Genomic DNA, 27,757 nt, shown 5'->3' with positions numbered 1-27,757 from the left:
AATTGGATATTTGGTCTGCTCACATGTAAACATTTCTAGTATCACTACTTTTTACTAAGTTACTTAAGGCGTCATGCAAATAATTTTCTGTAGATTTCTGAGAAATTTTATACACATTTTAGATGCATCGAAACCAACAATAAAATTGATTACAAAAATATACACGCACACACACGCACACACGCATACAAAACCCCCGCAAAACAAAACGACACACGCCCACATACCCATACCCACACACACGCACACACACATACGCACACATACACACACTCATATCTATATTTCATATAATTCAGTAAGTCAATCTCAGTGCCGGAAAAGGCTAATGTCATGGGGAGGAGGAAGAGCAGAATGAGGGGTCATGTTACTTTGGGGGTCATCTCCCTCAGACACGTTCTTTATTCCCCCTCTCCTTTTATATCTCTCTTTAGTTATCTCTCTACCTCACTCTCTTTTCGAACGCAAGATGAAAACAATCAACATAATATATTTCCTCCTGTTCTACAACAATTGGTCTCAGTCAGAACTCATCGGGTCTGACGTCATAATGATCATAGACTATAATATTGGGAAAGCGGATAACAGGAAGAAAGAGAGAGAGAAAGAGATAGATAGAGAAAGTGAGAGAGAGAGAGAGAGAGAAGAAGGAAGCGAGGGAAAGATGGAGAAAGAAAAAGAGAGAGAGAGAGGGAGGGCGAACAGAATTTTGATACTCTTCAAAGGAAAGCTATAGTTTGGAATTCAGGCTTTGTTCTCAATATAGAATTTGTGTGGATTTCTAGAATGATTCGAATCGAGGAATATTACAGAATGAACACATCTCCATATCATTATGATTATGACTGCATAGAGCTCCAAATGGTAACCGCCCATCTGCGTCTCATCAGACTGAACAGACACAAACTAAAACAGATACGACGTTGAGGTAACATAGCGTCTGTCCAAGGTTCCACACTGTAGACTATCTTTTAAGGACACAGCCAATGAAACATTTGGTTAGACTTCATTCAAAGCACGTTGCTTGTTCGTTTTAAGAACCCGATGAGAGTCTTGACCTGCATACTAAGTAATCTATCATTTCATTTTAAATCCTGGTCATGGAGATAAACGTTCTTCTTCACCTTCTTCTTTTTTCTTCTTTCGAATATAACATCCTGTTCCGGCCAATCATCCATATCTCGCATCACAAGACCACAAATTGCACATGCGAATATAAGAACCATGACGCCTGCATAGCACATTACGCACATAACAGCAAACCAGTTATCACTTGTCTTTCGATTGTGAATGCGACATTCTTTGAATTTGTGATTCCAGTCTGTTTTGACCACATCAACGCTTATTTTGGTATATAATGTGGAGAGAGAAAAATTGGCGGAATTTTCATAACGGATCTGTGAAAGTCCATCGGTTTTCATCCGGATAATTGCATGGGCAGCAAGACAGTGTCTGTAGAGAGATTGGGAGAGAGAGAGAGAGAGAGAGTTATTTTTCACTCACTTATTTATTAATCTATGCATTATCTATATGGTCAAGATAAATTGAATTTCACCATTAAAAATAAAAACACATCTGGTGAATAGAGCCAAAAAAAGGATACAGCTATTCAATGTTGACTTCGTTCAATATACTTTTTTACAATCAGGATAATCATGGGATTATAAAGAATAAATTTTCATTTGCTCGATTGTGGAAACGTTTCTGTTGTAAGATAACTCAGTCTTCAATTTCAAACAAGATTAAAAATGAACAGTTAAAATTATGGTATGGATAAGAGTTAAAACTATGATTAGTACAAGAGTTAAAATTATGATCAGGATAAGAGTTAAAATTATTGTCAGGTTAAGAGTTAAAATCATGATCAGGAATCAGGATAAAAGTTTCAATTATGATCAAGGTAAGAGTTAAAATCATGGTCAGGATAAGAGTAAAATGTGTGGTGAGGATAAGAGTTAAAATTATGGTGAGGATAAGAGTTAAAAGTATGTTCAGGATAAGAGCTGAAATTATGTTCAGGATAAGAGTGACAAATTATTGGTAGGATAAAATTACAAAAGTATGATCAGATTAAGAGTTAAAATTATGGTCAGGATAAGAGTTAAAATTATGGTCAGGATAAGAGTTAAAATTATGGTCAGGATAAGAGTTAAAATTATGGTCAGGATAAGAGATACAAATTTTGATTAGGATAAGAGTTAAAATTATGGTCAGGATAAGAGTTAAAATTGCGGTCAGGATAAGGGTTAAAAGTATGGTAAGAATAAGAGTTAATTCATTGTTATTAATATTAATATTATTATCATTATCTCTTTATTATTATATATTATTTTCATAATAATAATCATTATTACTGTTTTTATCAATATTGTTATTTTAATCTGTATCATTATCATTACTATTATTAATATCATTAGTATTATCATCATCGTTATTATCAACCGTGGAAAGAAGCCACAAATCAGATTAAGAATTAAATCTAGGGCTGGATTAATGATTAAAAATAGAATTGGTCAGGAATTAATATTTACTTGAATTAGCATTAGAGTATGGTTAAAAGCAAAATATAAACAAAAGAAGTGATAATTTGTGCAAGACTGTAGCAAACGTTTTGATAAAATTAACACGAGTGTAATTTCCATAGCCTAGTTCGTCACCTTTCAAATAGGGACTTTTAGATTGAGTGGACGAGAACACGACGAACGCCGACTGATCATGCGTGTCAACGTACTTAACCGCCCATGTTGACTACAATTAGAAATCTTTTAGATTGCACTCGACGATATACATGCATGCTTAAGTAACACTATGAACATCACGGACAAAGAAAGAGGACAAAATATACAGTTCCTCATTCTACCCTCAACAAAAGAACATCCCTTCACTGCTGTTATGTAAAAATGTGTAGAACAGGTGAATATGCATGTGACACCTGTTCTACACATTGTTACATAATAGCAGGGATGTTCCTTTGTCTACTTGAGGAACTGTATATTTTATGCGCACGCGGCATAATAGTACCTTGAACATGTAAAGGCGCTATATAAATACCAATATGTTTGTGTATGTAATAGATTTAGGAAAATCAAGGTTGACGCATTCTCGATCGCCGACTGAGACGACGTAACGCATGCGCGGTGCCTTAAAATGACGTCACACGTTGCAGTCAAAGCTGTCGACGTGCAAATCTAAAAGTTCCTATTTACGGACATTACAACGACGTAGTATTAAATAATCCTAACATGTGTTACATAATCTGAACATGATTACTTAAGGCAATTAGGGTGTTCAGACTTGATTTCTTAAAAGTCTTTGCGATCATAATTCTATTGAAATTTGAATGATTGATGCTTTTCATCTGCAAGTTTTGCTTCTGCGAATGATAAGGACAATAACGATAATGGCGACTTAATTTATCTACGGCGCCCATGTACATTATTATTTCTATGGGCACATTCGACTGGCCAAACATTAAGCGCACTGGCATATCGAGTACGCGCTTACACTTGCGTGGAAAGAGGCCAATGTGAATTAATATCTTGCCAAAGGACGTAGCGCCGAGCTGGTATTCGAACCCTCAACCTTCAATTTAGCGACACCACTATACCACGGCACCTCTACAAACTGCAATGGGCTTACCTTTGTACACATTTTTCTCTCCTTGTTTTCTTCTTATGTGGTAGATCACGGTAATATCCATCAGTTGCTGTAGTGATGTTTAACTTGCTGAATTTTACCCTCCTATAAAAATCGCTATCTTCGCCGCCCCATCCCCAGTACATGTTGGAGTAGCCGTTAATCTCATCCATTTGCACCCCAGTTAATCCCACGACGCCTCCAAAATCTTGCATGTAGGGGTTGCTATAAAGAATACGAACAAATGATAGGAAATTAATGCTACAGCATTGCAGGATCCATGATAGTAATTACCACAATACTATTGTAAAAGAGGATCATTAAACCATTTAAAATAAAACAGTTGAATTTACCCTGATACAGTGAGGGGTTACAGTATACAGTGCGTTTCAAGAAAAAGGATCACACTTTGAAAATATCCCTTTTAATTGTTATTTAATGAAAAAACAATAATGATGATATCAAATTTTATTTATCCATTTTGGAGGCTTTTTCAGAATTGTGTATTTTTGGGGTAAACATACTGGCGAATAATCTAATCCCCCCCAACGGAGCAAAATGTCAAATTTTCAAATTTCGATACCCCCCCCCCAAAAAAAGTGTCCTCTTACCCCACCCCCCCCCGCTTATTCAGCGGCTGGCTGAGTCGTTGCGAAATTTTCGGCCGATTTATAAATGTTAAAACCCCCCCCCCCCTTGAAAAAATCCTGCGTACGCGCCTGCTGTAGTGTCATACAAAAGCCGTTGGGAAAACGGTTTTTGAAATTTCGAATTTCAATCATGAATATCTTGATGATTGCAGAATGAGCTAAATCCGGGATTTTGTTTAGAATCAGAGGCAAAGTTACCTAATACCTTTAATTTTTGTGAAAGACTGTTTATAATAACGGTTCACAAAATCAACGTAACACTGAACCTATAAACAAATAGCAGTTCTTGGTGTTCGGAATTATTTCTCTCCATATTTGACAAAAGGAACTACATCATCTTAATCCGTTCGAAATTAATGTTACTTCATTTCTATAAATCCTTACTCATATTTGAATTCTTCAAGCTTGGTGGCATAATGTTTGGGGTAGTCATCACAACCGTAGTAGTTCGTCGAATTAATGGGAACATAGTCGACGTCATGAAACACGTAGCAGTCCCAGAGCGTTCCACTCAACTTCGCCATCTGATAGCCTACATTCTTCATTAGACCTCGGTTCATTACTTCAGTGGAACCCTGAATATTCATGATGGTAAAAAGAAATAGCGATCATTAAACGTCATGGCAGTAACGATACACTCTCAAAGGTTATGTCAAAAGAAAAAAATTGCGCGTTAGTTTGGTAACATTTTTACCCTATATTGGGTACATTTTTTCCACTTTGGGGTACATTTCACTCCATATGAAGTTGAATTTGTCCAACAAACGTTTTTATCCAATGTTGAGGAAGATTTTACCAAACCTAGTTAATACACTAATAATTGTGGTTTGCATGACGGGAGATTTTGGTGATGGTATTAGCGGATTTTGATGTTGAAGTTACCGAACTAAACACAATTTAATACTCGACTCTGGAGTCAACAAAATTTTGTACTGCTGGATACAACCAATTATCTTTAGAGCCATAATCTTATAGTTTGGAGATGCCGTCACTTATCAGCCCCCTTTTACGTCGATTTAACACTTGTGCTGATAGACAAAAAAGAAAGTCCATTTAATCAGCTTACGTGATTCAGATATCTGAGTATCTTGTACAGTTATGACACTTATGAGAACAATTTTTTTATCATTTGAATAATTTATCTTTGAATGTACAGTTATGACACCTATGAAAATGATTTTTACATTTGAATAATTTATCTTTAGATGTACCTGTTCCGCGATAAAGATTCCAAACTCCAACTCTTGACTCCTTAAGAAGGGTATTAAGTTCCGCAGAAGAATATTGAGGTTATAACTCCGATCCCGGTAAGGAATGATCAATGCTACCTGTTGATTAAACCAAATCATTAAAAAGAAAATCATTACAAAGTATGATGTTATTGACACCGATGCACTTTATGGCTGAAACATGAAACGAGAAGGTTGTGTTGGCACTTCCTAATTCACGTTTAATGCATTTAGAAAAGGAATTAATATACAGAAATACGTGGTTCCCTTTTCAGGAACTAATGAGGAACGTCATGACTGAAAATTCCTAATGTGTTTAGGAAATTATTATATTATGAGCCATTCTATCACTTCCTACCACTTCCTTCCTCTTTCATATTTAGATCAACGGTTAAATAGTACAGGAAAATGTCCGAATTTGAAAAGACAGTTTCACATGAATAATGGTTAGACTCTAATTATTTCTGGTTTTTTTAATACAACAAAGATCAGCTTTCAAAATCATGATGATTTAACAAAGAGTCTGATTAGGTGTAAGTACTAGTTTTTTCCTGAATAAAAAACTATTTCTCAATGTATATTAGTGTTTCGAGTTGGGTTTGAACTTGATATACGAAATCGTTTCAAGGCGAAAATGATCATGAACAATAATAATGATAATCATAATAAAAATAAGTATGCGTTTTGAGAAGAGAATACAGAAGGAGTTGAAAGGGTGCACTGGGTTCATAATAAGATCCAATATAATATTCTTTAGATTATGTTTACTCTGTAAACTATATATATATATAGTCTGTATACTCTGTACATTTAGGGCTTATGACGCATCATAATATTTGGTAAAATAACCCATTCTTCTATCTTCAATGAAGGTTGTTTACAATCTTTTCCTCCGTACAACCGAACCTTAATATTTCACACTACCTCAATGGTAATACTATTTTCAAAGTAACGTCCGTTCAGTATTATGGGGTTTTCACAGATCAATCAAGATAGGTATAAACATTATTGGTGTTTTTCTATATCAAATTCTGGTTAACAGGACTACTACGAATGAAAATGATCAAACAAATAATATTAAACACTGTCTACATTAGCTACGTTTTGGACGACTCGTCTGACTTGATGCCATTTTTGGATTCACTAAAACGCAGATTTTCCGGTGTAACCAATCCTTTAAAGAGTACAAACCTTCCATTTGGCTCTGCAGTTCAGTGGGACCCAGTGCCCTCCAGGAAAGTACATATAAGACCCAAGCTTTATCCCCATTTCGTTTTGTACAGCCTTTCCCAGATCTGCTGCACGCTTCCGATTGTAAAAATTCTTGTTGGGGTCCATTCCGCGAACCTTCAGGATCTGTTTCAATTGCTCATCGGCTTGGCGCGTTAATTTTCGGGCCTTCTCTGCAAGGTTCTGAAAAACTGTCTTCTCTGTCGTTAGGAAATCGGATCCCGTGATATTGGCGATGTAGTCGGTAGCTGAGACAAGGGAATTGATAGATTAAGAGGAAAAATGATTTAAAGACACGTAATGTTTGGTAAGTGTGTCCATAACTTAAAAAACAAAAACAACCAAGATTCAGAATCGAGTTCAGACGGGGGCGCAAAAAGAACCTTAGCAGTTTCAGATAGAGTAGCCATGATGCATGTATTGAGACAAGGGAATTAGTAGATTAAGTTGGAAAATAGTGTAAAGACAAATAATATTTTGGAAGTGTATCCATAAGTTTAAAAAAAAAATGAGTCAGAGTCGAGTTCAGACCGGGACTAAAAAGAACCTTAGGCCACTTAAAAAAATAAACATGTTTAGCGTCCCCGCCCACTTCCTTTTTGGGGGCCGCCTCCTATCTATTTTTTTGATTTTTTTTTTGAATTTTTTTGAATTTTTGTTGATTTTTGTTGTTGATTTTTTTTGATTTTTTTTTAAAGATAAAAAACATGAAAAACACTGCTAAAATGGATCTATTTCTGATTAAAAAAAAAAAAAATATCGGCGGCCATCTTGATAAAATGGCCCTAATGTCAGGGAAAATGTACCGAGCGGCCATTTTGAAGGAAAAAAAAAGGGCCTCCTCCTTCCTATATTTCGAAAAAACAGGACGCTAAACATGTTTTTTTTTAAATTTGGCCTTAGCAGGAGGAGCCTTTACGGCGGCTATATCCTAAACGGGATAGGTCACTGATCTTATCATTTCTTATCAAAACATGTGATTGATTAACATTGATTGCAACTGCTGACATTAGAAACCGGGACATCCCAATAGACCGACAGACCACGAGACCAGCAATATCGGTCATGGGAACCCTTAGAACAGTTATTGGAAGGCCTTGTTGGCTGTTGGTCTCGCTGGGTTGTAGCCCGTGTAACTCTGCGATTCATTGTAGGTCATGCAATTATTTCGGACCAATAATGGCCCATAATTCGCATCTTTGTAAAAAAGAAAGACAGACAGAGAGAGAGAGAGAGAGAGACAGAGAGGGGGGCTATATATATACAGACACACACAAACACACACACACGCACGCACACACGCACACACGCACGCACGCACACACACGCACACACACCCACGCACACACACACACACATTCAGATGAAACAACGGATAGGTATAGAGAGAGAGAGAGAGAGAATAATAAAGACACAGATAAAGATAAAGAGAGACAGGAGTAGAGATATACACACAGAGAAGCAGAAAAATACTAGGTTACGTTTTCTATTCTTACCACTTGAACTTTCGTTGGTTAGGAACGTGCACTGTTTACTTTCTGATGAATAGAAGAGGTAAAAAGATGAATAGAACAGGATTATAATGCGTTATATTCTTTGATTCCCGTTTGCCTATAATAAAAGCAGCCATATTCTTCCTTTTACACAATATATACCTTTCACTCTCTCCTGAACATTATACTCTTTCGAAAAGAGACCCAAAACCTTACAAGACTGGCATTCAAGGTTTTCTGCGTAATTATGTGGATCAATGTCTTTCCGAAAGACGTTAGTGCCGGGCTTCGATTCGAACCCTCAACCCTTGAACTAAGAATCAAGTGAATGAACCCCTATACCACGACACCTCTACAAGTGTAGAGATTCTCTTGATTATTCTGGACTGCACCGTGATATTTAGGAAAGCTGCGAAGAACCATTTAGTACAAATTAAAGTTGGGTTGTAAATTCTGGACAAGGCCTGGAGCCAATGATGGTTCTAATCTGCAACATTTTTGCTAAAAAGTAGTACGTACTTTTTTCTTCTTCTGTGTTCTAATTTTTTTTAAACAAATAGAGATAGTAATATTACTGTGAGGAACACTTCCTCTTGAGTTCTAGGACGAGTAGTTTCACAGGGAAATATTAATTTTATTTTCAGATAGGAACTGAAAGTTGTTGGGATGATTCCTGGCTATTTATGGACATGATGGAATCTTGTGACTCGTATCATGAGCTGAATTGACCCTTGGACAGCGCTCTTTCTTTTCTACATGTCTCATTGATTTTAAACCATAACTTCTCATTAACCTTTAAAGCCCCACTGCACTAGTTTTGCCAGGAGGGATTAGACCTCCCAGCATGGTCACTGACAGATGGTTATCTCATCAAATCAGCTCTCAATTAACATAAGATAAAGGGGATCATGGGGGACCAATAGTCACCGATTAGGCATTCTTTGCTATATATACAGGGCGCAAGTAGCTACAAGTAGTGCAGTGGGGATTTAAACCACACAATTTTTATTAATTCTTCAACGGTTACCTTACGTTCTCATTGATATTTAAACAATAATCCCGAGACATGACTTAAATTTGAAAGATGAAGGGCGGTGTAGATACAATTTCCTCGAGGACAACACAAATTGTGTAGGCTTAAAGCATTATTGTTTCTATGTTACTGAGATTAGGATATTAACTGTCCTGTACAAGTGCACTGTCAGTTTGATTTGCGTATACTTTGTATGGGTATACTTGATGTGTGGTCAAACTACACGTTTATGTGTTTTGAGAACTGAAACAAAAGAAGCAGATAATAATGATCTTCTGGATAATAACCGACCTGGACACGAGTGTGTCGGTCCTTACTTTGAATAAACTTTGTCTCATTTAACTTCAAGTGTGTTAATATCAGGTTTTAATATGTTTTGATAAATGAAACAAGTGAATTAGATCGTGAAACTGATATTATGAAACTAGAATCTCGAGGACGCTGTACGTTGATATCGATGGATTCACAATTATATGGCAATCAGTCAAAGTTGACTAAGATCACCAATATTTCATTTTCTTTTTTAGTACGAAATTTTATTATACAAAATTAATTCACCTTTTTCTTTCATCATATTTTCCTTTTGGGTGTCCCTGTATTTTTGTCAGCGTTTTTATTGATGTTTGTATGGTATCAATCCAGGTTACCAAATCCTGTCCTTTCTTTTTCGGCATCATCCTGACAAACCTACCCGTATAATATCGAATCACTATATGTCGCTTTGGGATACTTTTATCTGATAATCAAAGGAAAAGATCTTGGGTGTGAAATAAAAGTAGACCCTCTCCGAGAAAATTAGTTGCACTGGTTGCATTGTCTTACAGGATGTTGTTGTCGTTTGGGCTTAAAGGCATTTCAGTCATGAATGAGTATTTATTCAGGAGACCCGGGCCCCGTCTTTGATTTGAATCAATCGCAACTCTTTATAAGACTAATAAGTAATACATACCATGATTGGATATAATGTACATGTCTCTTATATGTAGAAGAGAATGGAGGTTTGGGATGACGTTCTGTGGGAGAGCTCGTTCTTCCTTCAGTCGACGTTGCTCTGACTCTGCAAGTAAGAAAATTAAAATGTAGTTACACAAAATAATAAAATAATAATGATGAAGATGGTAGTGGTGGTGACGGGGTTAATGATAATGATGATGATGATAAGGAGAATGATTGGAATAAAAATAAAAAATAAAAATAGTTTCATTATTCATTATCAATAATTCTCTCAATAGTGCCTGACAGTAACCTCAAAAGCAGAAATTGAAGTCGACTTCGAGGTCTGCAAGTTCGAAGCACAGTGCACAGGTCCATGTACACGGTACACGCCAACATGCAGGGCTTTCAAAAAGCCCGTCAAATACTACCCCTCGGAGCCCGCCACGGAGCCCCGGCCAGCGCAACCGGCACCCTGCCGAAGGTCCCAGAGGCAGCCGTCGTTTCACCTGCTGACCATGAAGAAGTAGTTACTCCAGCCTCACCATCCCCAGATGCAGGGCTTCAACAGACGGAAGAAACAGATATTCGTCTTCGACGAGAAAATGTGGCGGAGTACTTCGAAAAAGCAACGCAGAACTTCGAAGCGATGATCCGTTCGACGATGGATACATTCCTGTCCAAGTTGCATGATGTTGAAGCCAACATGGCCACCTCCATTGAGTTCGAACGCGAAGGTATCAACGATCTCCAAGATAATCAGGATCGCATGGAGAAGAAAATTCCCGACATGGAGAATGAGATAACCCATCTGAAGTCGTAGGTAGAAATCCACACCATTGCAGCAAATAAAAATGAAAGGTTCTCACGTAGAAATAACGTGAGATTGATTGGAATTCCCGAACCACAGGAAGGCCAGCGTGAGGATTGCATCCAGATCACCGAAGACATCCTCAAAACCAAGTTTGGAATCCAGAGCAAAGTTGAAAGAGCCCACCGAGATGGAAGAAAGAACGATCAAGGAAAATCACGTCACATCCTTATCAAATTCCTCTCGTACAGAGATAAGGTCGAAGTGATGCGCAACACCAGAAATATTCTCACAGGTGAACGTTATTTCATCACCGATGATCTAACACCACTTGACCTGAAAGAAAAACAGAAATGGGTAAAGCAAGCTCAAGAGCTGTACCAATCTGGGGTCAAGCTCAGATTTTATGCTGGAAAATGGCGACAGCTCGGTGGTACTCTATACAAATTTGACTGAGTTAATTTTGACAACGGTTAATGCATGATAAACAAACAAAAAAACACAAACACGATACAGTAACTTTTCGATTGTTTAATATGTTTATCTTGCATAAGGCCAAACTATTCACCACAACATTCATGGTTCAATATTTGATTGATGATGAACTTTTTTCGGTATACTCTTGTGGTCTAAACTTTAAATAATTACATTTATTGTATTTTATATGAAAAATATTAACTACATCCGAAACAACATTTACTTTATTAGCACATAATTATTATGACTGTATGTATGTGTATTAGAAATCTTTTGTTTTGTTACTCTCTATACGTCCAATAATGAAATATGATATTTGAAAAGTCTACTGGTAACCATTGTGGTAACCATGTGAGCATTTTGTTTGAATTCTGACGTATCTATTGATGACAACATGTGTTCATATTTTATTTTGGTACTGTATTTGAATTGAATAGATGCTCGACACAAGTCCTCATATAGTTATGATAAAAAATAAAATTATAACAAGTGTTGATTTGTAATATGGACCTATCAATGATATGCTCTATATGTATGTGTGTCGCAATGTCACTATGGTGTGAATATAATTAGTAATTATATAATTACATACAAAGTTAATGACAATTTGAAATGAAAGTGTATTTAATGACACATTTGATGTGGAGCCATCATGGAACTGGTCGATAAAATTGGTCGACTATTGATATCATATTTATAAAATGATGGATAAGCCGTGATAACGATTAGCTTTATAAAACAAGGCTAACGTGATAGATTTTGATATCATGCATATCACTTTTTGTCACGTTACTGAATATATTATTGGTTTGCATTTGTATTTGCACACTGATTATAATGTACCGGTGTGTTTGATTTTAAACACATGAATGTTTATATTATATTATATAATTTACCATTTTATGCGTATGGTATACACTCATTATGTCCATACACATATACTTGTTAAGTGTATAAGTCTGATTGTCAATAAACATGATTTTTAGTATTCATGAAATATTTGATGAATCGAACCACACACACTGTAATATAAATATTATTTTACACTTGTAGGGTTATCGGAATCACTGAAAATGCACATAAATGGAATTGTTGACGTAATTTTGTGCTAATGCACATGACCAATTTCTTGTAATTTTGTTTGAACTTAGACACACGACTTACCTGTTAATGAATTCAACTAGCTTTATTGTTGTAAACACGGCTCACTGGTCATTTCTTCTTGTCCATGTCTGTAAAGTTATCGTTGTTTTTTTTATTGTCCCAGACACGGACGTACGGACTGCAAGCATGAAGACGATTAAACTGTAGAATTGCATTATATTACACTGCGACAGCTGTTGGTATTGATGAACCCTCAATGTTAGAGACTGCATGGGTAGACACAATGGGGTTCGTCTTCGTGCTTGCAAAACCGTGCGCATACATTCTACCTCTTTATTTTTACGCTACCTTGATTATATGCCTTTTACCCTGCTTTCATAAAACTCTTGTGATATTCAGTTATGTGTAATATCACTCCATGATGTATTCAAATTCAAATTATATGACTTGTGTTTGAACAACTGTACACATTTATATTATTCATCTTGTTGTAATTTGTATTGAACTTAGTTACTGGCGTTCATGTACTTACTTATACGAACTATGATAACATAATTTGTGTGGGTGGGTGCATGAATGCTTGTTATTGTCAACACGGTTCACTGATTTTGTTTGTGTTTTATACCTACACTGTACACATTATGTATGCATGCATGCATGCAAGGCACACGTTGGGTTGCACACATGATATAACCGTTCAAGTCCAATATATTCCAAGGCCATTGCTCCATTACCTCTTTTGGAGACCTGATAGGAACGATCCTGATGATCTTCATGTGTGCAACCCGACGCGTTTAGAGTTTTTGTTTGTTTTTTTGTTTGTTTTTCTACTTTTTTTTCTTTTATTGTTGCTGTTATTTCAATATTTTCGATGCTACTCTTTACATTTAATTTTGACAATGCTTTTGAAAAAGTTACAATAAGTTTAAATGTAAATTACTATCATAGTATTATTATATATATATATATATATATATATATATATATATATATATATATGTTTAAATATATATATATACTTGGTTATTGCAAAAAAACAATATTACGATTATGTAAATCGCGTAAATCACGTGAATTTATTGTTTATATAGACTTGAAAAAAAAGATGTTTGTTTTGTTTAAAAAATATATATCTTCTTAGTAACACGCATTTTGTTTTTAAATAATTGTAGTGAGGTTCAAACCCGCTCATTGACTCGATCGCTCACCCATGTAAATCACTTTATGATGTAAAACTATAAGCCATATGCTCGTATTGTTCAGTTAATATAATATTTTGTCCTTAATTGTTTACTTTTGGATAAAATGCAAGAGACTTGTAAGATTTGTTTTGTTTATTTTGGCGCTAAATATGTTGAAGAATTTATTCTTTCCTTTTTCTCTTCCCCTTCACTATTCTTCTTTCTATTGCACTCTACTAACTTGCACTCCGCGCAAAAGCCTCTCTCTTTCAAACATCATATTAGGTTCACATTTAAATGAATTATCATGATTTGTTATATGACCAGTCTCTAATTGAACACGATAGTGACTATTTTACTATTGATGAATTTATTGCGAAAATTAAGATTACACTAAACCAATTTAATCATGAATTGAATAAAGGTAGTAATAATGATATTGATAATTTCAGTTTAATTCACTTTAATGCTCGTAGTTTGAATAGAAGTTATGATGATTTAAACACACTTTTTTCTGTAATTCCTGAGTTTAATTTTTCTGTAATAGGTGTCACTGAAACGTGGCTTAACGCAAACTCCCCTCCTGTATTTAATCTTGATAATTATACTATGGTCCGTGCTGACCGCAAAGAAGGTAGAGGTGGCGGTCTAGCTATTTATTTACGTAATCAGTTAAATATTCGAATACGACATGATATTCATATAGAAGGTGCAAAGGACATTTTTGTTGAAATTATAAATGATTTTGGTAAAAATATTTTAATAGGTGTAGCTTATAGACCTCCTAATAATCAGATAGAGATATTTTTAGATAATTTAGATGAATCTCTTCATACAATTATTGGTGAAAATAAAGATGTTTATTTAATGGGAGATTATAACATAAACATTTTACCTCCTCTTCAAAATAATAGTTTGAAATTAAATAACATTCTATTATCTTACTCGTTGCATCCTCATATTGATAAACCCACACGGATTTCGAAAACATCATCAACCTTAATTAATAATATATTCTCAAATAATGTTAATAAAAAATGTTTAAATGGTATTTTGTATTATGATATATCTGACCACTTGCCTATTTTTAGTATTATTAAGCAGACAATTAATGTTCATAGATTATTGAACAATACACTAAAAATGCATAAAAAAGAAAATTCTTCTAATATTGATTCTTTAAATATTGATTTATGTCAAGAGCAATGGCTCGATGTATTTGAGGAAAATGATGTTGATAAGGCTTACGAAAAATTTAATCATAAGCTACAAAAGTATTATGATAAAAATATTCCACTTGTTCGAACAAAATATAAGAAAGTTAAAAATCCATGGATCACTAAAGGAATTTTAAAGTCGATAAAAACTACAAATAAACTTTATAAGAAAAGTCTTAAAAAGGTGAGTGATGAGAATTGTAGGAAGTATAAAATTTATAGAAATAAATTAACTTCAATAATTCGACTTTCACGTAAATTACATTATTCAAATAAAATAGACATGAATAAGACAAGTAATGCTTCAATATGGCAAATTGTTAAAGATATGATTGGTTCTAAAAATAATACTCCTAAATCATTTTTTAAAGATGGTCAGGAAATAAATAATCCAGTAAAAATTGCAATATGTTTAATTCATATTTTAATGATATAGGTCCAAATTTAGCATCAGAATTTAATATTGATCAAAATAGCTATGAACAATATTTGGATGAACCATTTTATAAATCTTTATTTTTACGACCAACATCCTCTCACGAAACTATTAAAGTTGTACAGTCTTTAAAATCCACTAAATCTACTGGTTATGATGGGATAAGTGTGAATCTTTTGAAAAATAATATTTATAATATAATCCAATAACATATATTTTTAATTTATCGATCACACTTGGTGTTTGTCCAAATATATTGAAAATTTCTAAAATATTCCCAATATATAAAAAAGATGATTCTTCATTAGTAAATAATTATCGTCCTATTTTCCTTTTACCGGCTATCTCAAAAATTCTTGAAAAAATTATTTATGAACGACTTTATGATTTTTTAAATAGTAATGCTTTACTTGTTCCTATTCAGTTTAGTTTTAGAAAGCATCATTCGACAGATCATGCAATTATTCAACTTTATGATAAAATTATTACATCATTGGCTAATAAGGAACACAGTGTAGGCATTTTTATGGACCTGAGTAAGGCCTTTGATACTATTGATCATAAAATATTGATTGATAAATTACACTTTTATGGAGTAAGGGGTATTGCTTTATCATGGTTTAAAAATTATTTGTTAAATAGAGAACAGTATGTATACTTTCAATCTAAAGAGTCGAGTAGATTACCTATAACCTGTGGCGTCCCTCAGGGATCGATTCTAGGTCCTTTATTATTTTTGATATACGTCAATGATATTGTAAAATCATCTAAACTTTTCACATTTATATTGTATGCAGACGACACTAATGTATTTTATTCTCATACAAATTTAGACACACTTACGTCAATCTTAAATGTTGAATTATCTAAAATATATGTTTGGTTTAAGTCTAATAAGTTATCTTTAAATGTTTGGTTTAAGTCTAATAAGTTATCTTTAAATTTTACTAAAACAAACTCTATATACTTTAGAAATGTTCATTCACCAAAAATAAATTGTAGATTATATATTAATGATATTTTGCTTTTAGAAAAAAATTCTGTCAAATTTTTGGGGATAATCATTGATTCTAATTTAACTTGGTCCAATCATACACATAATATATTGAACACTGTTTCTAGGAACATTGGAATATTATATAAATTGAAATTATTACTAACTCCCAAATCTCTTTTTATGATTTATAATGCTTTTGTACTTTCGCATATTAATTATTGTAATATCGTATGGGGAAACTGTTGTAAAACTAAAATTAATTCACTTGAACTTTTACAAAAGAAAGCCTTACGAATTTGTACACAATCTGATTATTTAGCACACACTACACCTATTTTTAAAACATTGAAAACTCTCAAAGTAACTGATATGCACATTTTTCAAACAGCTATTTTTATGTATAAATATGTCTCCAACTTACTTCCTAAGTCCTTTCATGATTTTTATATTCATAATGTTAATGTACATTCGTACCCCACGAGGCACTCTATGGATTTTCATTTAACTAACCCCAAAATTGTTTTGGCACAAAAATCAATAAGACACAATGGACCCGATGTGTGGAACTCCTTGCTTATAACATTAAAATTATGTACAACACTTGTTTCCTTTAAAATGAAGATGAAAGAATATGTATTGATAAGGTATGAAAAATTAGATTCTGGTCATAATATACTACATGTACTTTGTTTTAATATAAATATTCATTGTTTATTTGTATATAAAAAGGAAATTATTTGATAGATTGAGGAGCTCGCGCAGTGCACTCTTCACTTTGCACAGCACTCTCTTCACCCGCTCTTTCTTCCTGTCTCCTCTCCTCCTTTTGTAAGGCCGGTATCATTTCAAGCTCTGCTTACGATATCGGTCTTCTGCATTCTCCCCCTTTTCTTTCTTTTCAAATACGATTAATTGTACTATTGATTATTTATATTTATTTATTTGTGAATTACTACTTGTATTACTTATCATTATATTGCTGAAATATATTCATTGCTATTTTTGTTATTGTTTATGGAAAATGCAGAAATAAAACTTGAAACTGAAAACTGAACTGAAAGTCTAGAAAGTAAACGGGTTTTCTTGCATAATTTGAATATTAGGACATATTCGATAGCCGGATTGTGTCTCGTCCAACTGTTACCAATCATATATGAATGCTCCCAAGGGGCACCTCTGACCCAATTTTTGTTGCGCGTTTCTTTGATAGGAACAGCCATACGTCATCATGTTCATAGCTCATCAACGCACATTATATAACGACGATGACGATTAAGAGATTAAACTAGATCGATTCGAATCAGATCAAATAAATAAAAATCATATACTTACCGTTTGATACTGAGCGTGTTTCTTCGATGGGAACATGTGTCATGTCATCATAGTCATAGCTCATCATCGAGTAGTACAAAGCGACGATTACAAGAAGGAAGACGAATAGCTTCTTATATTTGCTGATCATCTTTATAGGTAACCCTATATTCATAATCCTCTATTGTAGCTATTGTATCAGCAAAGAAGGAGAGAGTCCTGCAAGATATTGATAACCAAAATAAAGCGAGAGCTTAGTTTTCAAAATGAAGAGTGAACGGGTTCAGGAAGATGAAGGGCGGGAACGGGTCCAGGGAGAATAGTAAATGAGGTAGAAAAGTTCAAAAAGAGTTTCACTTCGTTTTGACATCCTTCTCATCGAGGTAAATAATCTGTTTTTTTTCAGGCCAGATTGACAATAATGGAAATAACTGGACGATAATCATGCTTACACCCCCCCCCAAAGACAAATAAATAGATAAATAATAAAATAAATGATTAGGTGAAATAGTACCAATGAATACAGAATATAAAACAAAAAAAAACAACAATCGCTATGCAAAAATGTGCATTGGAATTTAATGCGATACGTATGAACAAGATAAAAAGTCCCCCCCCCCCCAGTGTTTGCCGCAAGAAGCCGGAACGGTTTAATATGCGCCCGAATATATAAACACCAAACCCTTTTTTTTTTATCTGGAAAAATTCTTTCGATTATAACAGTACACTGCTACCATGATACAAAATAATAAAATGGCGCACATTGACTTTGTTGGGGTTCCTCTTTTTACTATCAAATGTGACTTCTTCAAATATTAAAAGTAGTCATTGTAATTCCAAAGTATCGTCTTAAGCTTACACAGAGCGTCACATTGCATGCTAAATTGAATATCTTCTGACAACTGTGAATGCATTTGTAACTAACTCACAGTGACATACTTGAATACAAGAGTTTTGTTTGGACTTGGAAATGTACTTAACTTTAATAAGGTCGTCGAAAGAGAATAGAACAAGTAATTAATGACGGTGTCCTTGAGTGTTGAGTCTGTTTTTTTTAGTTTCGCTTTCTGTTATTTTTTTCAGTGTTAGCAGCATGGTTGTAGCCAGGGGCGGCGATTTCTTTGCAGGACCGAGGGGGGGGGGGGGGGCGACGAAATGCGATGGACGACATATAGTGTAAACTGTGCTGACGAGATACCAACGGAATACAGATTTTCTACAGTATTTGCTTATACATTTTGAAGGATATTATGTGAGGGAGCGTAGCGGCCGAGCGAGAAGATTTTCACATTTTTATTAGTCTAAACGCTGCACTCTTGGGCCCTCCAGTGCCTAAAAGTGTGTTGCAGGCTTTAGTCCGTATTTGATATACATTTATTTTTTGCACTTTTTCAAATTTTCCGGGGGGGGGGGGGGGGTGGGATCCCCCCTAAAAAAAAAAATCGAGGGGGGGGGGGACGCGTCCCTACGTCGCCCGGGATCGCCGCCTCTGGTTGTAGCCTGTGGCTTATCATAAATGTGATAAATATGAAATATTTCCGGGTTGTCTAATTAACGGCATAAATCACGTAAATTTATGTGTAGACCCAACCAAATAAAGCGGTATTTTGTGAAAAAGTAAAATGATTTTCACTTTAAGTGACCCTGGTAATAAGTGAAAAGAAAATAATCAACGTCATAGCAAACAAGTTTGTTTGTTCTTCACCCAATAATATATATAGGTATCTTTTTAACTTCGGATATGCCGAAAAGAAGAGTGTATTAAAGCAAAATGTAAAAGTCACACAATTTTCTCTCCATTTTTGTTCCATTTTAGTTTTAGTTTGTTTTTAATATTTTATACAGGCGTATGCGACACAAGCTTATACTTAATTTGATTGATGTATTCATCCTTTTATTACCATACTCTTGACAATATGTATATGTTAGTCTGTATAAATTAAGTTATATAGGCCTACGCATTTTACAAAATATAAACATCTTTTCTGAAGAAATGTATTAAAAATCTACAATTTTTTTCAGGAATCATAGATTTTGTGATAAAAATTTAAAATAGTGAATTTTAATTTTTTTTTTCTTCTTCAACTTTCCCTACACAATCCTCCTAGCGAAGTCTCCTATGCATGCTACATGTGAAATCGAACTTTGTAACTACGTCAGAGATTTCCAACTGTCTGCTATACCGTATAAGAACAGACTTAACAAATATTTCTCATCACATAATTTGTTAATGTTTTCTTATCTTGTTAGACAGGAAACTACGACTGAAATTAAATTGCGCTACATGATTGTGACTCTAAGATAATTAAAACATGTGGCTACTTCCTTATTTAATAATCTACGTTTTGTTTAAACATGTACATGACATTATTTCGTCAGGTTTTTAAAGCGTTTTGAAAACCCATTTGGAGTTTACAGTATGCAACAAATTAAAGAATTATCTTAAAGTTGGAAAATTACTTTAAAGAAGAGGAAGTATGTGGTGATGGCATAACATCAATTGTCAAAAATTTATTGCATTTTCCCCCGACCCCCAACAGGAAAAATTCCTCTGTGTGGCCATGCCTTGAACCATAATGCATGGCCCTACAGAGGAATTTTTTCTGTTGGGGGCCGGGGGAAAATGCAATGAATTTTTGACAATTTATTGCATTTTCGTCTTTTTGGGGGATTTGTGGAAGGGGCTGCGTACCCTAGCTAACACTGCAGTCATGATTCAGGGGCTAAGCAATGGCCTTGTTACGGTGATGCCCCAGGATAAAAATCGTGTCGATCAGCTATATATTAGTGCCCTTTTGTGAGACATTAATCCTCATTACTGTCAATTATGACTTAAGGACGTAGGTCCCATAGCTGATAAGCATAGTAGCACACATATGATTAAGCAGTCACGCAAAACAAACACTCTCGAATAAATATTCAATAAAATCTGAAAATGTATGCCATTATCTAGATCTATTAGAAATAAATAATTTTTTTAAATCCTTCCCTAAAGTGGGGTAAAAATAAATATTCCACCATTATGACCAACAGTGTACATAATGAGGCAGGGAAGATCTCGAATTTGCAAAAGAAGGGACAGGAGAGGACGATCCGCAAAATTCACAAGAAAATACCTTTATGCATTTATTGTGTGTGTGTGTGTGTGTGTGTGCGTGCGCGTGTGTGTGTGTATTTAAAGTGCGCCAACTTTTATTTAAAAGGCGGCGCGGGACGGATGTGTCCCATTAAAACCGCCACTCGAGTAGGAACTATAAATATCTTGTTCTTGGCATAATCATGTCTAACCAGTCTAAATTTCCTGCTTATTTTCCCAGATCAATATATACCACGCTTCATCTTAAACCTCATATTCAAAACATGAATTTTCAATTTTGAAATCTAGTTTATCAGCAAGAAACTTAACAAACAAAAACTTGGTAATGAAGAAAACTTACCATTAATGTCATGAATAATGACTTGATTCTCATTATTTTCTAAAACTTTTTGTTAATGTTATATCTGTTGTCAGGGTTATTCAATTGTCGTTACTTTCCTAAATTGGAGATTTATTAATTTGTAACTTGGATGACATGTTCGTGATTATTTATGTATAATTCATGTCGTGCCAAGGATGCCTCTTTCAGGCAGAATTGTGGGGCCTATTAGTATAGAATTATTATTATTGTTGTTATTATTACTAAAATTGCTATTATTATTGGTACTAAAACTATTTTATTATCTTTTTGTGTGTGAGCTTTGCTGTAACATTACTTTTCTTTCCAATGTTCTAGACCACTCGAGCACAAATGGGCCCTTTTCAAGGCTAACTAAGTAACCCTGTTGCAGAAAGAATACGTGGTGTAACCACAAACCTTGCTCAAATCTATCATCACCATGGAAGCCTTTTAAGATTATATTTTTCATCATTGTTATTCATATCGTTATTGTAATTACTATCATCATCTTAATCTTATTATCATCGTGTCTTTTATTGATGTTATTATTATACATCATCATCATCATCAGCACCAGCAATGATTACTATTACTTTCATTTTGCATTGACGGAAAATCGATTTTCTTACCATACATGATGCCTGATGAATATCATTGTAAACCAAAAATGTATGGCCTATCACCCCACTTGCTACCCCCTTTTTGCCCTTAGTTTTTTGTTGCTCGTCAGAAAATTTGGGAGTCAAATAATGTGTCGACTCCACGCTTTAAGAGTGATCGGTGTCTGTCCATGCTTGTAAACAATACAAATGATTGAACAAGAATGCATTCATGCATTAATTAAAATTAGATTAAATGTTTGGATAATGACATACGGTAATTCATATAATATATCTTGTGTCGATTAGTCCCGTGATTAGTTAACTGCTTGTGTATTGCGTTTATGACGGGAAATGATATATAAGTAAATCTGATAGTAATAATTATAACGGAAACAGGTACAGTTTGACTAGTCAGAAATTCATTATCTGATTGTTGCTATAATTCATCTTATGTACCGGCCTATTAATATCAGAAGGTTGAGGATGAAATGGTTTCAAAATATATTGTATTGTGATGATGACCCCATCAAAAGTCTCATCCTTTCATGGAATTTTGCCTCCTTTCTACATGTATGTAAATGTAAATGTTGTATATAAGATGGCAACTAGTGGCTTTTGAATCCGAATCTTTTCTACATAAAATAGGGTATGTGTAGCCCTCACTTTCCCTTTCTGCCCTAAAAATCGTTGATTATTTATTGTTCATGGTTCACAACTTGTTTTGCTCCGATTATGTCTTCTGTTTAATGTATTTTTTTCCTGTAATGCGGCTGACCTAGATGTAAGCCACCGTACTATATTGGTTCTCTATTTACACCAATCCACAGAGATTATTTACCACATTTTATCATGTTTCCATTTTGTTAGTACAATGATTTGCCCTATAACGATTTAAAAAAAAAAAAAATCTTTGTGAAGCACTGTTATTTAGGAAGTCGAAAAGAATAGGTGAAATGTTAATTATCATATTTATTAATGAAATATTGAATCACCTCTCATAATAGAATAATCAAATATAACGATGAACAAATTAACACTTGCTTTACACCATGCATCAAACACTAGATAGGCACGGATTGTACTTGACGTATATATGGATTATAATTAAATAAATTTCTCTGCAATGCGAATACAAATGATCAATACAATTTCGTCTCTTCGTAAGTGATTACACATACACACTGATTACAAATTCATGACCATATGTCATTGGGACTTTGGTCGCGGTTTTATTGAAATCGATTATGCAAATTGCCGATTGAATAAAAAAGGAAAAGAGAAATTGCTAGACTGAGTGGGTTCTGGTGTTAGTCTAAAGAATATTTCGCCGATTCGTCCACCGCGGTAAAGAGAGCATCCTTGAATCAAGATATACAATACACATACAATACACCTACCCACACATTTGCACAAGTAACTGCCCTACCAGACAGACGCACGTGTGCACACACAATTTGATATGTTTTTGTTTTTAAAGCATATAATTATCTTTTGACCATGAATATGACACCCTTTTCCTCCCCTCCCACTGGTTGTTTTTATGTAGCATAGTTTAACACGGATGTGCCTTAGAAATCAATTTAATGTACAAATATTACAGAGAGCAGATAAATAATTAGTAAATGACTAATTATAAAAACTAATTATAAAAACACGAGAGTGTACGAAAAACTTAACTAAGAAAATATACATAATGAGAAATAAACACAGCGAAAACAAAATGTATTTGATATTTCATACAAATAATGCAACTAGGACAAATTGATTTCCTGAAGTGCAGGAAATGGAATATGCTATCGTGTACCCTTCTAATATTCAGTTACAATGGGAAAAGGGGCCAATGTTGTTCCCAGCCATTTACCGGATTCAACAATACGTGTATGCATTCTTGTGCCCACCAGTATATATTTTGTCCCCTTTTAATTCTTTGAACTATATTCAATTCAATTCCGATGGATTCAATCAAACATGACTGGTAGTCACACACTGAATTGTACTTATGGTTTACAGTGCAGCACTGTAAAATATAATATATATACAAATTGCAACAATAAGAGAATATGCACAACGGAATGTAAGAGATACAGAAATTAGATTACATTTATAAAATTGTACTTGTAAAGCATATACATGACTGTTGTTAAAAGCATTATCATTGCATACAATTACTTCACTGTTCTGAATGAAAACAAAATATTGCACGATAAAAGGTCAAGGAAAGGGAACGTGTTTCTGTGTGTTTCCCTTGGGCGGTCGCCAAAGACAGGTTTGACTGTATACATATATATATATATACATATATATATATATATATATATATATATATATATACTAGTGTGAGTCAGCATAATTCAACATAAGTCTACTCCCGTTTCTCACATCAAATCTTCTGTCTGTCTTGTTTAGTTTTTGTCTGTGTTTCAGTCCTGTTGCTCGTAGTATATTCCTGTTCCTGTTGTTTATAGCCATTATTTAGTAGTCAGTAGATTTTATTGTACTTATTTATGTTTAATGTTTTCTAAGTTGTTTAGTTAGTTTAGTTTTGTAAGCATTTAAATGTACGCATTATTTTTTTGTTTGATGAGTTTTGTTCTTTTAGGACATACTCTTAAACTACTCATGAGGGACCTTAAATCCACAAGCCTTGCTTTCAACCAAGGTCACCTCATCTTTCTATTGTGACGCCATATTCTGTTCACTCCTTTATATTCATGTCATATTTATAATGTGTGTTATGAAAGAAAGATAAATAAACTTGAAACTTGAAACTTGAAACTTGAAAAAAAAGTTTACACCTAGAAAATTACTAATTATTTTATAAATCATCTATGAAAAGTAAAATATTATGCATCTTATGAAAAAGTGTTATATCCCGAATCGTTTAGTATCATTTTGTTGATTATGTGATGTTTGAATAAAACAATTGGGATTCAGGTATTAAATCGGTGTTTGCAGATCCAAATATCATCCCTAACAAAATTAATCATGCCACACATATCAAATATCGAATAGCAGATATCACATTTGAGCGTGCTTGTATGTGTTGTGTATGACTTTGCTTCTTCAAAAAGCATGTGCAATGCATTGCATTTGATACATTCAATTCATTCTCTCACTCCACTAATCCTAACATAATACATACTGTAGACATCACTTTGGCGCAAGTCGATTTTTGCACTCTCGCAAACAATGCCTCCTGTTCATCCAAGCGTGAACACATACCACACAAAAATGATACCAAATGATTTGGGATAAAACACTCTTTCATATGATGTATAATAATTTACTGTTCATAGATGATTTTAAAAATAATTAGCAACTTTCTAGGTGTAAACTTTTTTTTGACCACACGGTATAGTGCCAGTAAATAATGTAGTATACTTTAGAATACAGTGTGCCGCTATTCATTATTGGTTGTGAGATTTTATACTTCCGGATATGGCCTTGTTCAGAACTTCTCTGGTTTCAATTTAATGTAAATGATTTCTGAATAGCTCTTTCGTAGCATTAATAATTACGACTGATCAAAATTCTGATTGCTTCAGCTTTAAATTTCGCCGAATGCAAAAGAAGACTTTGTATTCATGAGGTAAAAGAATTATGTTCCTCGATAAATGTTCATAATATCAATAGTTCACAACCATTGTATATTTGAACTTCTATCCAGGCCCTGATCCTGGATTATCAAAAAAATAGCTATTGTGAACATTAAACATTTCCCAAGAAATAATGTTTAAGGATAACCTTGACGACCATCTCAAGTTTAAAATAAAATATTGGGGGAATTTTTTAAAGGAACATAACAATCGTTAGCCATTAATATTCATGTCCCAGTGAGAGGATGTTGTCGCTTCTGTCAAACTAGTATTATTCCATGTATATTTGATAAATTTGTCACATAAATCTTGAGAAAACACAACATCTACAGGAACATACCTTACTTATTGCTTATTGCCCACTCAAATTCTTTGTCCACAACATTAAGGAGTAGAGCCTTCGATTCGGTAAAAAAGAAAAAACATGGAGTTCTTCTTTGCTTGATTACTATAGAAAAGGATCGTATGACACATATAATAAATCACTAGGGTCGACCTTCGTCAATAGCAATATGGCGCGAAAATTGTTAAAAGGGAAATTATAAAAGCAGTGCGTCTAGGGCGAGAATGGCATTATCTCATGTATTTCCCCACATACCTTATACACCTTTTTGGCTCTAAACTTCTTGATTTTGTGTAGTTTTCCCCTTTTATTTATTGCCTCTTTTGGATGGTTTTTGTTTCACATTCTCTGTCTAACCCTGCATTTCTGTATACGACCGGCCTTTCTCTCATTTTCTTTGTCCCCCTGTCTCGCCCTTTCTCTCTGACTCGCTCCCCCTCTCTCTCTTTCTCTCTCTGTTTGAAAGATAATGCGTTATGATAATATGGCTATTCCCGAGTCTCTATATTTAACCACATCTACTTGTCTGTCTAGCTCTGTCTCGATCCCTCTCGTTCACGTTTCCGTCTGACTCTCTCTCTCTCTCTCTCCCTTTCTAATATTAATGATCACTTAACAGGTTAATAGACAAACACAATTCACTGTTTGAAAGCTAATGCCATGTAATATACAATATAGCTACACATGAGGAGGAAGCCTTATGAGAGAAATAAATACAAGCTAGATCGATAATTACACCGTGTGTCTGTCTACGATTGAATGGCTAACGATATGATTAATAAGGTCAATCTTTGTGTGGGTATTTTAACGCACTTAGACTACGTTCTTGTAACTGATATGCTTTAGAGTAAAAGAGTTACCACTGTTAATACCATTGATTATTATGACTGCTATCATACCATTTTTACCACTGCTGCTGCTACTACTACTGCATTATACTACTACTACTACTACTCTTACTATATTATTAGTAGTACCACTACTACTACTACAACTGCTACCAATACTATCATTATTACTACTACTACTACTACTACTACTACTACTACTACTACTACTACTACTACTCCTTTAATCTACTAATATTACTATACTATTGCTATACTATATTTTGCCATTTGCTGCAGAAAACTATAAAACATACAAACATACGAACACATACATACACACTTTTAGTTATATAGATAGGTTGACGTTCTGCCCGGATTATACAAAAATAGATCAAGTGCACTTGATAAGGATTCGGATCTGGATATTTGACTCATAGCAAAAGGGTTTATAATTATAAATAAATAATTACTTGAAAAAGCTCTGTGATCTAAAATTCATAAGTCCCTCGATCTTAACAGAATTATACATGCTCGGGTCGCCACATGCATAGTGCTTGACTATCTCCATGCAAAAAATGACTCAAAATCTTCGTTATTTTCTTTTAATTCCACTCATTGAATTTCATTTGTCATCCATTCTTTTTCATAACAATTCTAACAATGAAAAGAATACACGTTGGCAGGATAACTAAAAACCGCCAAGCTTCTTTCTATTAGGTGAATAGGGTAAGATGATAAGAATGTCTGAATTCAAATATTAAATTGCAGAACACTAATTTTTGTTTGTCGCTACGGAATTTTAGCACTAAGAGAATTACAAACATTGACTTACCTTATGTATCATGTGTATGCTTATCCGAAAAAAAATGTCAGTTCTGCTTTATAACCGCGTGTCGTGCATTGCGATATGCCATCGGTTGATATTGAGTGTTCCCAAAACATCGAATTAAAGATAAATGCAAATGCAGCAAGCTCCCTTTGCGTGGTACGGAATCAACTTAATTTGTTGTCTGCATCATTCATCAGCGTTGGTTCACTGCCGACTCTACAGCCAATATGATTACTCCAATGTACTATGCCTCTGACAATGTTGAGCACAAAATAAGAAATGTTTCTCTTTCGAAATCATTCTTCAACGTGTATAACTAACTGTGAGTGAATGGTTATATCGGCCTGTGTGAGGAACAAACCGCTAGAATTGTGTAATGTAC

General features: G+C 34.2%; 1 protein-coding gene across 1 annotated transcript; it reads right to left on the bottom strand.

Moving 5' to 3' along the window:
• Positions 1-477: 477 nt before the first annotated feature.
• LOC585604 (beta-1,4-galactosyltransferase 5) lies at positions 478-27,746 on the bottom strand. The gene is made up of 9 exons (XM_030974635.1): positions 27,379-27,746; positions 17,760-17,957; positions 10,221-10,328; positions 8,242-8,283; positions 6,707-6,993; positions 5,498-5,614; positions 4,671-4,861; positions 3,640-3,861; positions 478-1,452 (listed from the first exon to the last, which is right to left on the bottom strand). The coding sequence occupies exons 2-9, from the start codon at positions 17,911-17,913 to the stop codon at positions 1,083-1,085; spliced, it is 1,491 nt and encodes a 496-aa protein (XP_030830495.1). The 5' UTR covers positions 17,914-17,957; positions 27,379-27,746; the 3' UTR covers positions 478-1,082.
• Positions 27,747-27,757: the final 11 nt, after the last annotated feature.

Source organism: Strongylocentrotus purpuratus, unplaced genomic scaffold (assembly GCF_000002235.5).
Source record: "Strongylocentrotus purpuratus isolate Spur 01 unplaced genomic scaffold, Spur_5.0 spur5_contig_866, whole genome shotgun sequence".
Taxonomy (NCBI): Eukaryota; Metazoa; Echinodermata; class Echinoidea; order Camarodonta; family Strongylocentrotidae; genus Strongylocentrotus; species Strongylocentrotus purpuratus.
The sequence above is the reverse complement of the archived record's forward strand: the minus strand, read 5'-3'. Positions and strand labels throughout refer to the sequence as shown.

Coding starts and splice junctions, on each gene's coding strand:
- LOC585604 (XM_030974635.1), bottom strand. CDS start 17,913: ATGAATATAGGGTTACCTATAAAGATGATCAGCAAATATAAGAAGCTA. Junction 10,329..17,759: donor AACACGCTCAGTATCAAACG/GTAAGTATATGA, acceptor TCTTACTTGCAG/AGTCAGAGCAACGTCGACTG. Junction 1,453..3,639: donor AGAGAAAAATGTGTACAAAG/GTAAGCCCATTG, acceptor ATCTCTCTACAG/ACACTGTCTTGCTGCCCATG.